Below are 15,731 nucleotides of genomic sequence, written 5' to 3' on the forward strand. Positions count from 1 at the left end.
AAATTTTAAACCCCTAAAAAAATCCCATCTCACTTATTTACCCCCTAAATCTGGGGGAAAAGCCGTAAGTTGGGAACACTGCTATTAAGGTAATTGACATGCTTCAAGGGGCAAATGAATACTTTGTGTTTAAATGAGTTAAGCATCCACCCCCTCTACTCGGGAAAAACTGGCCCATCCTAGTAAAACACAGCTAATATACCACAGCCGATGACATCATAACACATCCATTACTACATTACTACTTACATTACATGGAGGATGGGGTCATGTGTAGAAGTTCACGCAAGTGAGGAAAGTTCTCTGATTGCCATTCACTTGGGAGTGGCCAGAAACGATTCTTTTACATATGACTCAAGCAGCTCACGACTTCCGGTCTTTGACCAAGTATCCTCTGGTTAGCCTAAGAACATCCGTTCGAAGGTGAGCTAAAGTGAGAAGGCGAAACATCCCCTGCATAGGGTTGTGCGCTGGGTTTGGGACCCGCCACGTAAAAAGCCTACCCCAATGAACAGTAACAACCAGCCTCGGATGAGAGACCCCCCTTCTGATGACGACCACGGCAAACGAAATAAGGACTACGATTTAAGGGCATGCACCTGGAATGTCCGGTCCCTTAATTGGGAAGGTGCCGCTGCCCAGCTGGTTGATGTCCACATCCATTACCACAGAACAGAATTCACCACACTTCTACATCAACCCACTAAATTTAAAGGATGATCCGCTGAGCAGGTTCAATACATTCGTTTACGCAATTCGTCAGATACACTTCGCACATCTATATTCGCTTACACACTGCGCCGCGTCGACCTACAAATACGCCACATCTCAATACAATTCGACCGCAGAGTTCTCACGCGCTACAAATAAATTTCGTTTTTCCAACCAGTTCCTGCCAGCATAAATTTATTTATTTATTTATTTATTTATAAAACGTGAAACAATAATACAATTACTTTTCCACGAAAAAAGGAGCACTGGCTGCCAGGACCTTCGGCTCGCTGATGTAAATATAAAATGTATAGTTATTGCTTAATTAAGTCTTAGGTGTAAAAGTTAATAAAATGTTCTGTAGCTAATAGAAAAGTATTAAGAACAAAATAAATAATAAGTAATGGGAAGTTTATAAACATAATCATATTTGTGGTTTTAATCCTGTTTGTACTAAGAATGCTGAAATTTTTGTTACGTTTTCGGAGGAACTCGTTTGTAACAGAGCAGACGGTATTTGGTCGTCGAAGATATTTTTTCTAATTGCTGCGAAATGTGGGCAGTCGTCAAGTAAATGATAGGCTGTTAAAGCTAACGACGGGCAGTGTTGGCAAACTGGTGGACTAGAACGATTTAGAAGGTGCGCATGTGTGGCAATTGTGTGTCCTAGGCGTAATCGGATAAATGCTTTGATGTCGTTGCACCGGCAGCTGGAGGGATAGCTTGGTTTTATCCTGTTCAGGTTATTCGCAGTATATTGGTGCTGGATAGATCTATACAAGTCTTTTTTCATAATATAGTCAAAAGTTATTAGTGGTTCTTTTGCTGCGAGTTTAGCCCGTTCGTTTGCCAGATTGTTTCCTTTTATGCCTGCATGTCCTGGAACCCACATTAGTTTTAAGCGATTGTTATTCTCGATTAATTTGCTCCGAATACAGGAAATTAAGTAGGACTTGTTGTTTGTATTTATTACCGAGTGTATGGTAGACTTGCTATCAATGCAGATAACTGCTTTAAAACTAGATTTTACGACGAAGATGATTGCGTTGAAGATAGCGACAGCTTCAGCTGTGAAAACCGAGGCGTAGCTGGGAAGTATTCCTGCTGTAATTGTTCTTCCCTCGGAGTCAACGACGGCGAATGTTGTGCTAATGTCGGTTTTTGAACCATCTGTGAAAACGAATCTCCAGTCTGGGAGCAGTGGAGTTGTGTATTCCGCGAAAAGGCGTTGAAATACTGTGGGGGAGGTACCACTTTTTCCGTATTTCTCCAAGTTTAGCATGAAACATGATTTATTTATCATCCAAGGCGGAGAAGATACTTTTTGACGGAGAGAAGGGAATGTGATATCAAGCTCTCTGGTGTATTCGATGCAGAGGAATATTGACGACTTACGACTTGGAGACTTTTTCCGTTGCAGCTCGGATAACACTGTTTCGTAAAGAATATTATTGTAACAAAGAAACAGCGTCGGTATGAGTTTTTTTAGGTTAAGTGTAAATCTTTCTTCGATTGTGGGTAGCCTCGCTTCCACAAGTATGAATTGTGTTGGCGATGTAGGAAAAGCGCGAAGACTTCTGCGCACAGCCATGTGGTATGGGGAATACAGTAACTTGATGACACTTTTCGCGCAGTTGCCATAGATGGGTAGGCCATAGTCTATCTTCGATAATATAAGAGCTCTGGTTACATTTATTAGTGTTGACGAGTTAATTAAGCAGTGTTTGGATGATAGATATTTAATAATGTTAAGCCTAGCAGCCAGCTGCTTTCTTAAATATAAACAATGTTTTTTGAAAGTTAATTTTTTATCAAAAATTAAACCTAGAAACTTAAGTTTATTAGCGTTTACAACTGGAATATTGTTATAAACTAATGTAAAGTAATTACATTTGTGTTTGCGGCAAACATGGAAATTCTTACATTTGTTTAAAGATACGTTGGCTCCAGATGATTCGGACCATATACTTAAATCAGCTAATATATTAGTAAAATCTTGTTTAACAAGGTTTAGGTCATTTAGTTTAGAGACCAATAATGAATCATCAGCATAGCATATATAAAAAATATTTTTATACTTATCAATTATGTGACAAACTTCATTGAATGCAGCGGTAAAAAAAATGACAGATAGCGGGGAACCTTGGTGAATACCATTATGTAAAGAGAAATAATTAGAAAAGGTGTTATTTACTTTGGAAACAAATCTGCGATTAGTGGGAAAAGACTGGATAATTTTAAGGATTTTTCCACCAAGGTTCCATTTTACCAACTGACGTAGAACTACATGAGCTCTCACGCGGTCAAAGGCTTTCTCGAAGTCTATACTTAGCACAGAAAGGTGGTTTCTATTGGAAAGAGCAGTAGAAGCATAGCTTTCGAAGAGGAGCAAGGCATCAATGGTGCCATGCCCCTCTTTAAAAGCCACTTGCTGCGGACTAATGGAGTTATTGTTTATTGCATACCACGAAATACGATGAGCTATAATTTTTTCGAAAAGTTTACCTAAACAGCTAAGCAGTGAAATGGGTCTGAAACCTGATGCTTCTGTTGCAGGACTACTTGACTTAGGAATGGGGATAATAATAGCGTTTTTCCAGGTTTGGCGGTAAATACCTTTATTTAGAATGTTGTTGTATAACTTAATTAATCTGGCCATCAAACATGAAGGTAGATGTTGCAACATGGGGTACGATATTCTGTCGGCACCCGGGGTTTTGCCTGAGAAAGAGGATAGTGTAGACTGTAGTTCAATATGTTCTATATTGCAATCTGTGATGTTTGACAAAGTATAAGGGGAAGTACTGAGATATTTGTTTTTGTCTGAAATGAAAGTGGCATGAAAGTTTGAGTCCTGCGAGTATTCTGACCAGTATGCTGCGAAGTAATTAGATAGCTGTTTTGCGTTGACGATAGTCCCATTAGCATTACTTATGGAGATCAACTGGGATTGCGGGTATATTCCAGATAATTTTTTAATATCGGACAATGCTTTTTTCGGGCTTGATTTATGGTTGATAGATTCCGAGACATTATTTAAGCTGTCCCTTTTAGATTGTTTTGCTTTCCTACGAAACATCGCGTTAGCCTTTTTATACATAACTAGCTGACCCGGCAGCCGTTGTCCTGCCTGAAATTATGTGTTTTGAAATGAAAAGAAAGTTGAATTTATATTGTGTTGAAAATCATTTATTTTCTATTTTTCCAAATTTTTTCAATGTAACGAAGCTTGATAAACAATATTTTTTGGTTTCTGTTTCGGTGCGTAAATGTACAGAGAGAGTACGGAATGCGTTGAAACTGATATGGAAAATTGTAGAATTTTTGAAAACTGAAAAGGTTTGAACTGAAATGGCAAATCGTTGGAGCTCAGAGGAATTCGTAGAGTCAAGCATTCTGCCCCATTCTATAAGATAGCTACGTTACAATCAGTCGGGTTGCATTACACAGTTTCGGTGCTTGAAGATTGCGAAACATAATAACGACAGATCCAACTTTGAGACGCAAATAATGCGGTGTCATACCAAGCCTCTCCAAAGCACTTAGAAATTCCACTTGATAATTCGCGGCTTCGTCTCATTGTCAAGACGATCGATCGATTTGTATGCGCGCGTGTCTCCCGGAATTTGACTTTAAATCTTCCAGTTTAAGTCAACAACATCGGTATTTTTGGCAGCTAAAATTGTGCGTGCACTCAAGAAATCGTAGTTACGATAATTTGGCCAATGTCCGAATATTCTTTATGAGTTTATCTTTCATGAATTGATAAACGGCAGATGGAATTGATATTAAACCACCGGAAGTATCAAGCAGAATTGACTCATTTGCAATTCTTAGCGCAGACGATGTAAAATGTCTTCGACAATGTAATTTTTGTTCGTATACCATAATTGAAGCGGATTTGAAGGTTGATATGTCGAAATGATCTTCCCGAAAAGTGTGCGAACTTCATTTGCACCGCATCGTACATATTTTGCTGGCTTGCTTCTAAAATTGTACACACCGTACGCGCGCTCTAGAAAGCAACTAATAGCCTCTATACCCTTCACTGCTTCTCTCTATTCTAATGCTTTTTGATAAACTATATTTTTAGTTTTATGTTCTGGCGCATAAATAAATAATGTTGATGGTTTTCCGACACGGGAATAGGCGACATATAATTGGCCATGTGCAAAACATGGATTTTCTAGGTTGATGCCACATACACTTAGTGACTGCCCTTGCGATTTATTTATAGACATTGCAAATGCAAGCCGCACTGGAAACTGTAAACGTTTAAAGCTGAATGGTATGTCGTTCGGTATCATAGGGATGCGTGGGATTAAAATATCTTCGCCTTTGTACTTCCCTTTCAAAATTGTGGCTTCGATGACGTTGTTCAATAATTTCTTCACCGCAAGCCGGGTACCATTACACAGACGTGGCGGGTTTATGTTCCGTAACATAATAATTACTGATCCGATTTTTAATTGCAGATTATGAGGTGGTAAGCCGGGCAATTCCAGCGAATTTAAAAATTCTGTTGGATAATTGACAACTTCATCTTCATTAGTAATGGAATCAACTGATTTGTAATTCTTCAATTCGCCAGCTATTTTCTCTTGAATATGAAAATTCATTTCATTCACATCAACATTTTTTGCGGCCAATATAACACGTTCGCTTAACCAAATGTGATTTACGTAATTTTGAGCAATGTTTGGGAAAACCATCTCCATGAGTTCGGTTTTTGATTCACAAAAGTTACAAAAATTGGTAGGGAATGTAATGTATACAGATGATGTATCAACAGCAATAATACCATTACCAATATCGAGCAGTTGTTTGGAAAACACTTTTCCAGACTGGTCTTCCTGTAATTCGACTCTCATGTTTATACTTAATTTAAGTGTTTTAATGTATTTCCATAAAATGGACGACTTCAAACAGGCATTCAGTTCATCAGCTGGCGTTGAGCGTGGAACAACTGGCAATATTTGTCGAAAATCACCTGCCAATAGTATCATTGCACCACCAAACCGGTTTTTGTTATTTCGTAAATCTTGCATCGAGCGATCTAATGCCTCCAAAGATTTTTTGTGTGCCATCGTACATTCATCCCAAATGATCAGTCTTGTTTGCTGCAGCACTTTGGCCATCGCAGAATTCCTCGAAAGGTTGCAAGTTGGAGTTTCATTAATTTGAAGGTTTAACGGCAGTTTGAGAGCTGACTGAGCTGTTCGACCGCCTTCCAACAATGTAGCTGCAATACCTGATGAAGCTAGGGCTAGTGCAATTCCATTTTGCGACCGAATTGTTGCCAAAATCAATGATAACAAAAAAGTTTTCCCAGTTCCACCGGGAGCATCTTAAAAATAAAATCCGCCAGTTCCATCGTTCACTACTTTCATGAGCGTATCGTAAGCATATTTTTGTTGTTGATTTAAAAGGGGAATTGTTCTATCAACCATTTCTCGTAATGTTTCGGAATCGTATTGGGCTTCGCGTCTGAATTCTTGATCAAATGAGTCGAACATTGGACGATTGGATCCTATCATTCCTATTTGAATTAATACTTTGTTGGTAAGCATCAAGCACATGTCCTCAATTAAAATTAATGCTTCATTGTGAATTTCTTCGTTCATTTGCAAATCTGCATTCGATGTTCTAAGACGCATCTGATGCAATATATCTTCCGCCATATGATCTTTGTATTTATGCCATAAATCAGTCGGTGCTGATGGGAAGCATGTAGACAAAATTATAGAAAATAATGTTCGTATTTGTTTAGCATTTGACGAAATCACAGCATCTTCAAGAGTCTGGTCCCAATGAGTGTCATTCTCTAACAATCCCAAATGTTGACAGGCTTCTCTGTATGTGTCACACAATACACCATTAACAGTTCGCAGATGTTGGAATGATGTTGGACCACGAACTAACAATAAACGCAAATAAAAACACTCGTCTTGACTGGGATGGACTGCATAAATACGGCCTAGTGCATCGGTGGAAAATACTTGTGGGTAATCTGAAACTGGCTGTCCTCGTTTTCGTCGTTGAAATTTTTTAGATGATTGATTCCAGATATAATATCTTGGCATTTCGGAATAAAGTAGCGTTCTGGCAAAATCATCATTCTAGCACATTTCAAAGAAGCTGGTTAATGTTGTCGATGGTGGCCTGTCAACTCGTTGTAATACGTTTGCATCTGTAAAATACACCCGTTGACCATTTTCCAAATGTACGAATAAGTGAACAACAGTAGGATGTCGTTCATGTATTGGAAACGAAAATATACGCCACATGCCTTCGTTACTACTAACATAGCGGCCCATTTGATATTGAGTGACTTCATCATTTGAATTTTCGGCAGCAACTCCGAAGACAGCCATGTCACTACCTTTGTTCACGTACTTGCAAATATATTTAATAGATTTTACGGAATGGCAAAATTCGACGTTTATGTGTGCTTTATATGCCTTGCAGAGTAATGGCGAAAACGGAACAACCCAACGATTATCAACTTCAATGTCCTGTCGATTTACTTTGACTATTGTTGACTTTCCATTGTCATCAATGGATCGGCGGCGATAAAGTGCACAGTAGCCTTCCATGGCAGTTTTAGGTAGCAGGCTTTACCAAGTATTGGAGCACTTTGTAAACACATCTACACAACACTGGCTCAACATATTTTGCATCAGCTGTATGGTTGAAAAACTAAATAAAGTTGTTTGCCATTATACTTATATACCTTGAAAGTAGGCATAAAATTGTCTCCAATAACTTTTGTTGCGCCAAATGATGTCTTTTGAAAGCAATTATTGTATTGCTGGATATGAGTCAAAAAATGATTAGAATCTGGCCCATTTCCGGAAACCAATGAATGTAGTGGCTCTGGTGGTGGTACCAATGGCGTCAATTTGACTTGGCCGCTGGCGCAACACAATCCAGGGGCTTCATTTCTGAATTTCAATGCATTGCAATGTGGACATACAATATTCATTGGTCCAATAGCAACAATTTGCTCTGAACTGTAATCAATTGCCACATTATAGCAGAATGCAGCTCTGTGGGGATTAAACACAACATTTCTTTGTTGATTTTGATTTCTTTGTAGTTCATTCCTTTGATTTGTTCTTATATTTCTTTGACTTGCCGTATTTCGAATTCTGCGGCCTAAGTTTGTACGTCTGGTGGGTGGCATTATTAAAAACGAAAATCCAACTGAAAATAAAATGATCTCATATTTTTTCTGTTTAACCATGTATACCAAATTGTAATATTGTGTAGTCAGCAAAAGTTACCAAAAATCGATATAAGGTGAATTTAACTTACCGTGATTAATAAACACTTACTAGCAAACAAAAAACTTCTTAGTCTTTAAAACGAACTTTATCAAAAACTTAATAAAATTTACATGAAAACAGATTACCACAATTTTTGTTTTTTTTTTTAATTGAATGACGCTGACATTTAAATTGAATTACGTTTACATTCGTTACGCGCGTTTTTTAAAATATGCAAAATGAAATGTATATTTTTCAATCTTTCTGAGAGATTTTCTTAATATTTTTTTCCATAAGAACCTTGTACAGAGTATTAGAAAACAACAAAAAAAAAATCAGCTAAATCGGTTCAGCCATTCACGCATGATGCCGTGACAACGCTTCCTTTGTTCTAGGTGAAATTATGTGTTTTGAAATGAAAAAAAGTTGAATTTACGTTGAGTTAAAAATCATTTATTTTCGATTTTTCTAAATTTTTTTCAATGTAACGCAGTTTGATAAGCAACATTTTTTGGTTTCTATTCCGGTGCGTAAATGTACAGAGAAGATGGTTTTCCAACTCGGGAAAACGCCACGTATAATTGGCGCGCACCCATGCAATCGTAGTTACGATAATTTGGCCAATTTGGCATAAACATTCGTGATGAGTTCATATTTCGTTGAAGTGAACACTTGAACCGAAATTTGCCTATTTCCAATTCTTAACGAATATGATGTAAAATGTCTTCGGCAATGTACTTTTGTTCGTGTTCCATAATTGACGCGGATTTGAAGGCTGATATGTCGAAATAACCATCGCGAAAAGTGTGCGCAATGACTCAAATCAAACTGAACGACGTACATTTATTAATAGCAACCGAAGGTATTAGCAATCGTAGTTTTTCGGGTGCATTATGTAAATTCGTCCTAAGGAATTAGTTGAGAACACACCTGGATGTCAATCTATTGGTTGGCCTTGCTTTATGCGTACCTATTTCTTCGGCGATGCATTCCATGCATAATATCAAGGCATTTCCAAATAGAGCAATGTTCTCACAAACGAATCACTGACGCAAGTTGAGAAAAAACTCGTCAATGTCAATGTCAATGTTGTTGGAAGTGTTTCCGCTGGCTGTACTGTATTCTCTGGGTTGAAAAACGCTCTTTAGCCATTCTGCAAATGAACTGCGAAACGCACAACAGTCGGAAAAGTCGATTTCACCAAACTACAATATCAAACATTGGCATGAGTTTTGAATGCTAATTAGACAATAGTGGCGACTATGGTACGATCAATATGTTGTCGACTTCGATATTCACTACTCTAAGTTGAATGGTAAATGTCCTGCCATTGCCGTCTGATGAGCTACGACGATAGAATGGATATCCATCATTTCTTGTTTGAGATTCCGAAAGAAAAGCACTTGGATAGTGTTTCGTGCATTTATTGCAAGTGGGATTGTGGTGTCCGCAAGGTCCATGCACCATATTGGTTTTCATCACTTCGTAGAATAATGGATCTTTCTCTGCATGAGGAATTTCCGCAGAAATGATTTCATCAATTTGATCTGGTGTAACCACCATCCACCATTCAAAGAAGAATGTGTGCGTGACTTTATCTGGTAGCTCGAACCGATCAAAAGTAAGTAGCACAACTCCAGTGAATTGTGAAACTCCTTCCACAGTTTTCGAAAATTTGTACACTCCGACTACGCCTTGGTTACTCATATTTTCAATTATTTCTTTTTCACTGACATTGTTTAGGCAGGGTGCATAGATTGTACCTTTTACGCTATTAAGATTGTCATGATATTGTGCAACAATTTCGCACACACCATGTAGCTTTTTAGTTGAAATGAACCTTTGGGCAATTTGGTTGTTTTTCACAAGCAGTAGCAGATTGCCAGCACGTAATTCCGAAATCGAAATAATTTCTTTACTAATAGCTTCTAATGCTTTATGTACGGCGAAACAAGAATAATTAGAGATAGGTTTCGTTGAATCGGAAGCACTAATAATAATAAATTTAGGGTTTTCTTTCCTAGACTGAGGCAAGTCGAGAAAATTAAGGGGCGTGTATGAGGGTTTCTTTCTTTTTGGATGGGATTCCTTGGCAAGCAAAGCGAACCTGTTATTCCCGAGGTTGGGTGGCCCGGGGGCCATGATTATTATATCTACACACTCGATTCACTTGTTTAGAAAACACTTGTAGGAAAAACGATATGCGGTATAATAATAAAACAAAGATTTACTAAGTAAACACGTGCACGTAAGACGGATGTGTACTGTGCGAAATACGCAAAAGATAAGCCGAAACACGTCTACACAGAGCGAGCTTTAGTCGACGACTCCATCATCAATTACACCTGCCGAATTTATTTAGATATATTTAAACATTTCATTGTATTTTAAATATATCAACCATTAAAGCAAATTGTTAACAAAATCACCCAGACATTTTTATTTTGCATTTTTGATCGTGGGTGTGAAAGAGTTGGAATACCCTAACAAACTGAGAGGTTTATTCACTTTGTGAGCCAATAAAATGTCGGCGCCTAAAAATTTATTACGAAAAGTGTGCATATACGAATGCCAAAAACAGAACAAATTTGAAAAGCAAAAAAGTGCTAAGCTCTGGTGAACCACAAATAGCCTTAAAAATATATTGTGTATATAACGGAGTAATGGTTTTAAAAACAGTCTGAAATAAATAGTGACATAGTAATTGTGTTGCATTAAAAGCAGTGTTACGTCTTTCATAACATCCTAAAATCGCGAAAATTTTTTAAAAATCTTTTATAAGACGATAATTTTTTTTATTAAATTGTGGCTTTTCCAGAAGTCGTGAAGAAATCATTTGACTACACTCTATTCGATAGTTATTAACCTTGCAACTGAGTTTCTATGCTTTAAAAAGAATTAGTGCGATAGGCTGACAGAAGTGTTATACGGTAGAAGGTTAATCATTTTGTACTTTCACGTATTAGTGCAGGATAACATATTGGACACGGCTTCCATTTAGGGCCAAAGGAAACAAAGAAACTCACACAAAACCTGTGAAAAAATAGTGCACTTGCGTACGTTAAAGCTAACCATTTCTCCACATACAAGTCAACTTACAAACAGACACAAACATGGAACTACATTCTCACGCTTCCGAATGTCATGATTTATCATCATGAGGACATACATGATGGCCGCAAACCGTGGAGAATGGGCGAATATGATGATGCCTGCTTCGAGGCGTCGCAAAGAAAATGAATCACCGAAATATGGTTACAAGTAAGTCACAATAAATTAATAGTATTTAGGGGACAGGAAGTATGCTTATATACTGTGAGCACTTATATTATTCTCGATGATTCTAACCTGAAATGTAGCGTACTTATAAGCGGCTAATTAAATATTAAATCTCTAAAATACATCTAAAATGTAGATATATGTTATTGAAAATAAAACTATTGACATTATGGTAGTTAGCATAGGCTTTGGTGCCAAAAAGTCATCAAATTACCGAAGGGTAGACAATAATTCTATAAAAAGGTATACTTTTAGGATATATTTATATCATACCTTTAGGCATTTTATTCCCAAATATCTAATTTAAGCTCTATTCCAATTTCATTTAACCACATATAGTTAATTCAAAAACTTTCTTAATATTTCAAAATTCTCCACCCTCTCTTACATTCCATTCGAAAAACAGCCTCGGCCGCTCAATGCCCTATCGTTCGACCGCTCGCCATAATGTGCTACTACCACAGCACTCATCAGTAAGCTCTACTTTACCGTCCGGTTCTTATACGTCCTATGGGCATACATCGACAACAACAACACCATACTATGAATCACACCGTCTCAGCAGCAGCCAGGCCGCGAATTTGCCAAGCGCAAGCACCAGCGCCGCTTCCACAGCCAGTCCGCCGCAATTTCACACAAACGCTGCCGCAACGGCGTTGCATAGACTGCCGCCACACTACAGCAGCCACCATCACGTTGCCCATGCGACTCTCACCTTATACGCCGCTCACCAATGCCGTGGACAAGCACACTCACATATTCGTGTATAAGGGGCGAAAACGAAAACGGCTCGTAAGCGCCTAATTGCGAACCATGTTGGCGAAATTAGGGCTGATCTAAATTTTTGGTAGATCTATATATTCAGTTCGTATAAATATTATAAGTATGTACATATATACATAGGACACTTCACCAATAATAATAATAACCCTTTCAATAACAACGAATATTTTTAACGCAGCATCGTGAGGATCCAATATTATTCGATTAAGCCAAATATTACTGAACAAATAATAATAAATCTTGTAAAGAAATCATAGTTTTTGGTACTTGAGTTGATGGCAGTGACAATTCCTAAAGATATCACTAGAAACAACTGATGAGCAATCATCGGTAAATATATATAATATCTTTCACAGTTTTATTTCTTCTATCAGCTTTATGTAAGAGCAAATGTGAAAACGTATCCGGCCGAAGAGAACGGAAAATATTTTGCTTGCTCTTTCTACCCACGTTGTTTGATAAAACAACCGTCAGTTCGGATTAAGGTTAGTTAACATGGTAAAAATACCTTGGTTTACATACAGCAAGAAAAGAGCAGACCTCTTATTAAGAACGTTAAGGAAAAATCAAAGAGCCGAGTATCGATAACAACCTCAAGCCCTTAGTTCGTCCACAAATTTGACTCAGGACAACACTTAAATCAATCGTCCAACATTATCAAATGATGGATTTAATTTTCAAAATTGTCACACACAAAATAAAGGATTTCTCCCAATCAGCAACGTAAAAGCCACCTGAAAAATTTCACAAGAGTTTTTGAGACACGGATTACTGTAATTGGGATGCGCGATTAAAAAATAAAAAATCACCAATTGCCTGTTTCGAAAAGTAAAGTTCAACCGACAAATTAAAACGCGTGCGTACGATTTCACGGTTCAATTACAAGAGAGTGCTTTATTTCGTTTTATGCAATCGCTTAGCCTAAATCTTAAACTAGCGGCTTAATCTAGTGGTAGTGGTGTTACAAAAGGGGTAAGTAATTATCTTTAGTTAAACATTGTACTAGCTTATGTTAAGATAAGTATTAAAGTAAGTAATAGATTAATATTAAGAATGCATCAATAAGGTAAGTTTTTTACGTAATAGAGTTTCATAATTTAATTTTTATAATTCAATATTCAGTATTTCACAATTCATTTGATTAATCTTGTTTTAGATATAAATCTGTCGCTTGACGCAACACCGGCCACCTTGACAGGATCAGATTCCTTCAACCCCCATTGGAATCAAGGCCAGTTTGTGGATGGGACGCTTAATTGTGTCCGTCTTGGTCGCTACGTCTGCGACTCGCACCTTACCGTCTTGCCCTTCGACGGTTGCGACGACGCGCCCTAGTACCCACTGCTGCGGTGGCACGTTGTCCTCGTAGACGAGAACGAGGTCGTTGAGCTGCATGTTACGTTTGGGGTGCAGCCACTTGTTGCGTTTGGGGTGCAGCCACTTGTTGCGTTCCTGAAGGCCCGTCAGGTATACTTTGGACCACTGTCGCCAGAACTGTTGCTTGAGACAGCAAACAAGTTGCCATCTCTCGCAACAACGAACTGGGTCCACTGGCACCTTCTCTGGAGGTAATGCTCGCAGGGTGCATCCTATCAGTAGATGCGCCGGTGTTAACGCCTCGCCGTCGTTGGGGTCTTGACTCAGGAGTACTAGGAAACGAGAGTTGAGGATGGCCTCCACTTCGGCCAACAGTGTTGCTAGGTCCACTGCTGTGAGTAGCGCGTTGCCGATTACGCGAACGATATGGTGTTTGGCGGACTTCACCGCGGCTTCCCATAATCCGCCGAAGTGCGGCGCCCTGGGTGGTATAAAGGTGAAACTGCACCCTTTGTCTGCTGCGAATTTCTTCAATTCTGGACACATTGCTAGAAACGCCTCCTTCAGCTCGCGCAGCTTGCGATCGGCGCCAACGAAATTGGTGGCGTTGTCGCTGAATATCTCAGTCGGCATTCCTCGGCGTTCAATGAACCTTTTTAAGTCGAGAATAAATGAATTAGAAGATAGGTCCGAAACTAATTCTAAATGTACTGCTTTGGAAATAAAGCAAACTAAAACTGCAATATATGTTTTTACGGGTGGTCGACCGCGTATTTTTAGAGATGTGTTTATCGGACCACAAAAATATACGCCACATATAAGAAAGGGCTGTAGTGCTCGAAGTCTTTCGACTGGCAAATTTCCCATTATTTGGTTTTGCAACTTCGGCTTAAAATGAAAACAATGTATACAGTTTCTTATGGTTCTACTGCAAGCTTTTCGGGCATTAATTAGCCATATGCGTTCTCGAAGAAGTGCAAACAACGCTTTAGCCCCAGCGTGGTGATTTCGAATGTGCAGGAACCGTAAATACGTTATAACGAAGTGCGAACTTTTTTGAAGTTATACTTTTTATACGAGTTCGGAAAAGATTGCGTTAAATTCATAAATGCGCAACCTCTACCAACAACACAATGTTGCCATGCTTATGCTATTGTTGTTTTTGTAGAACAATGTTTCAATTTTTGGTTGGTGACATATTCAATAAAAATAAATTTTGTTGGGATTCGAACCTACGTTCTCGTCGTAACTTTTCAAGCGCTTACCATCAACACTACCATTGACACTTGTATTGCGTTGTCCTAATTATGGTTTGGTTATGCATGAAAGAAATATACAATGGATCGCCGATTGTTATCTCTTTCCTTGCTGCTGCGCATACGTATGTTTGTATGCTTGTGTATTAGGATCTGTTTTAGGCCCTCTTTTATGGAATCTAGTTTATGATGGGGTGCTAAGAATTCCACAGCCTAAAAACGTTAAGCTAATCGCATACGCGGACGACCTTATAGTGGTAGCAGTAGGTAAACAACTTGATGACCTACAAAATAAATGCAATGAATGCATAAATGGCCTACGCCAATGGTTTTCTTCCAAAAGTTTGGAACTGGCCGAGCACAAAACAGAGGTATTGCTCATAAGCACCAGGAAAATTGAGGAAAAAATAACTCTCACCATAGGAGAGTGCGTAATTACTTCACAACCACAGTTGAAGTATCTAGGGGTAATATTGGACGCCAAACTGAAATTCAAGCAGCACTTGGCAAACATAGCAAATAAAGCAAACAAGATTTACAACGCGTTATCAAGAATGATGGCAAATAGAGGCTGTGTGCGCTCCAGCCGCCGACTTCTAATCGCAACAGCTATAAGCTCAGTTATCCTATATGCAGCTCCAGAATGGATACAGGCACTAAACATAAAAGCGTATGCCAAGCCAATAAATGCGGTGCACAGACTCACAGCAATAAGGGTAACAAGTGCTTTCCGAACTATTTCCAGCGAAGCATCTGAAGTACTAGCCTAATATGCCGCCCATAGACATCCAGGGTGACGAGCTCACAAGATGATAAGGGTAACAAGCGCCTTCCGAACTATTTCTAGCGAAGCATCTGAAGTACTAGCTAGTATCAGCGCCAATTACAGAAACCCAAAAGAGAGAAGAAAGAAAGAAGAGCATAACTATATGGCAGAAACGGTGGAAAGCCTCAACTAAAAGACGGTGGACCCACAGACTTTACCTGGCATCCATACGTGGATAAGTAGACGACATGGGGAACTGGATTTCCACCTGACCCAAATATTAAGCGGGCATGGGTGCTTCAGAGGCTCCCTATACAAATTTCAAAATTACGTCAGTCCGTATTGTTCGAT

At 38.7% G+C, this 15,731-nt stretch overlaps 1 protein-coding gene across 4 annotated transcripts in view; it reads left to right on the plus strand.

The window, feature by feature from the left end:
• LOC120771959 overlaps positions 1 to 12,274 on the plus strand; it is a 71,290-nt gene extending 59,016 nt beyond the window's left edge. For 2 of the 4 annotated variants that reach the window (XM_040100274.1, XM_040100275.1), the window contains exons 2-3: positions 10,946 to 11,240; positions 11,665 to 12,274. In XM_040100274.1, the coding sequence (XP_039956208.1) occupies positions 11,137 to 11,240; positions 11,665 to 12,028 (468 nt within the window). In that variant the 5' untranslated portion in view covers positions 10,946 to 11,136 and the 3' untranslated portion in view covers positions 12,029 to 12,274. Of the gene's footprint in view, positions 1 to 10,797; positions 11,241 to 11,664 lie in introns of all 4 variants that reach the window. The other 2 variants (XR_005705015.1, XM_040100273.1) reach the window with 2 other exon arrangements.
• The last annotated feature ends 3,457 nt before the right edge of the window (positions 12,275 to 15,731 follow it).

The sequence above is a fragment of the Bactrocera tryoni genome, chromosome 3 (assembly GCF_016617805.1).
Source record: "Bactrocera tryoni isolate S06 chromosome 3, CSIRO_BtryS06_freeze2, whole genome shotgun sequence".
Taxonomy (NCBI): domain Eukaryota; kingdom Metazoa; phylum Arthropoda; class Insecta; order Diptera; family Tephritidae; genus Bactrocera; species Bactrocera tryoni.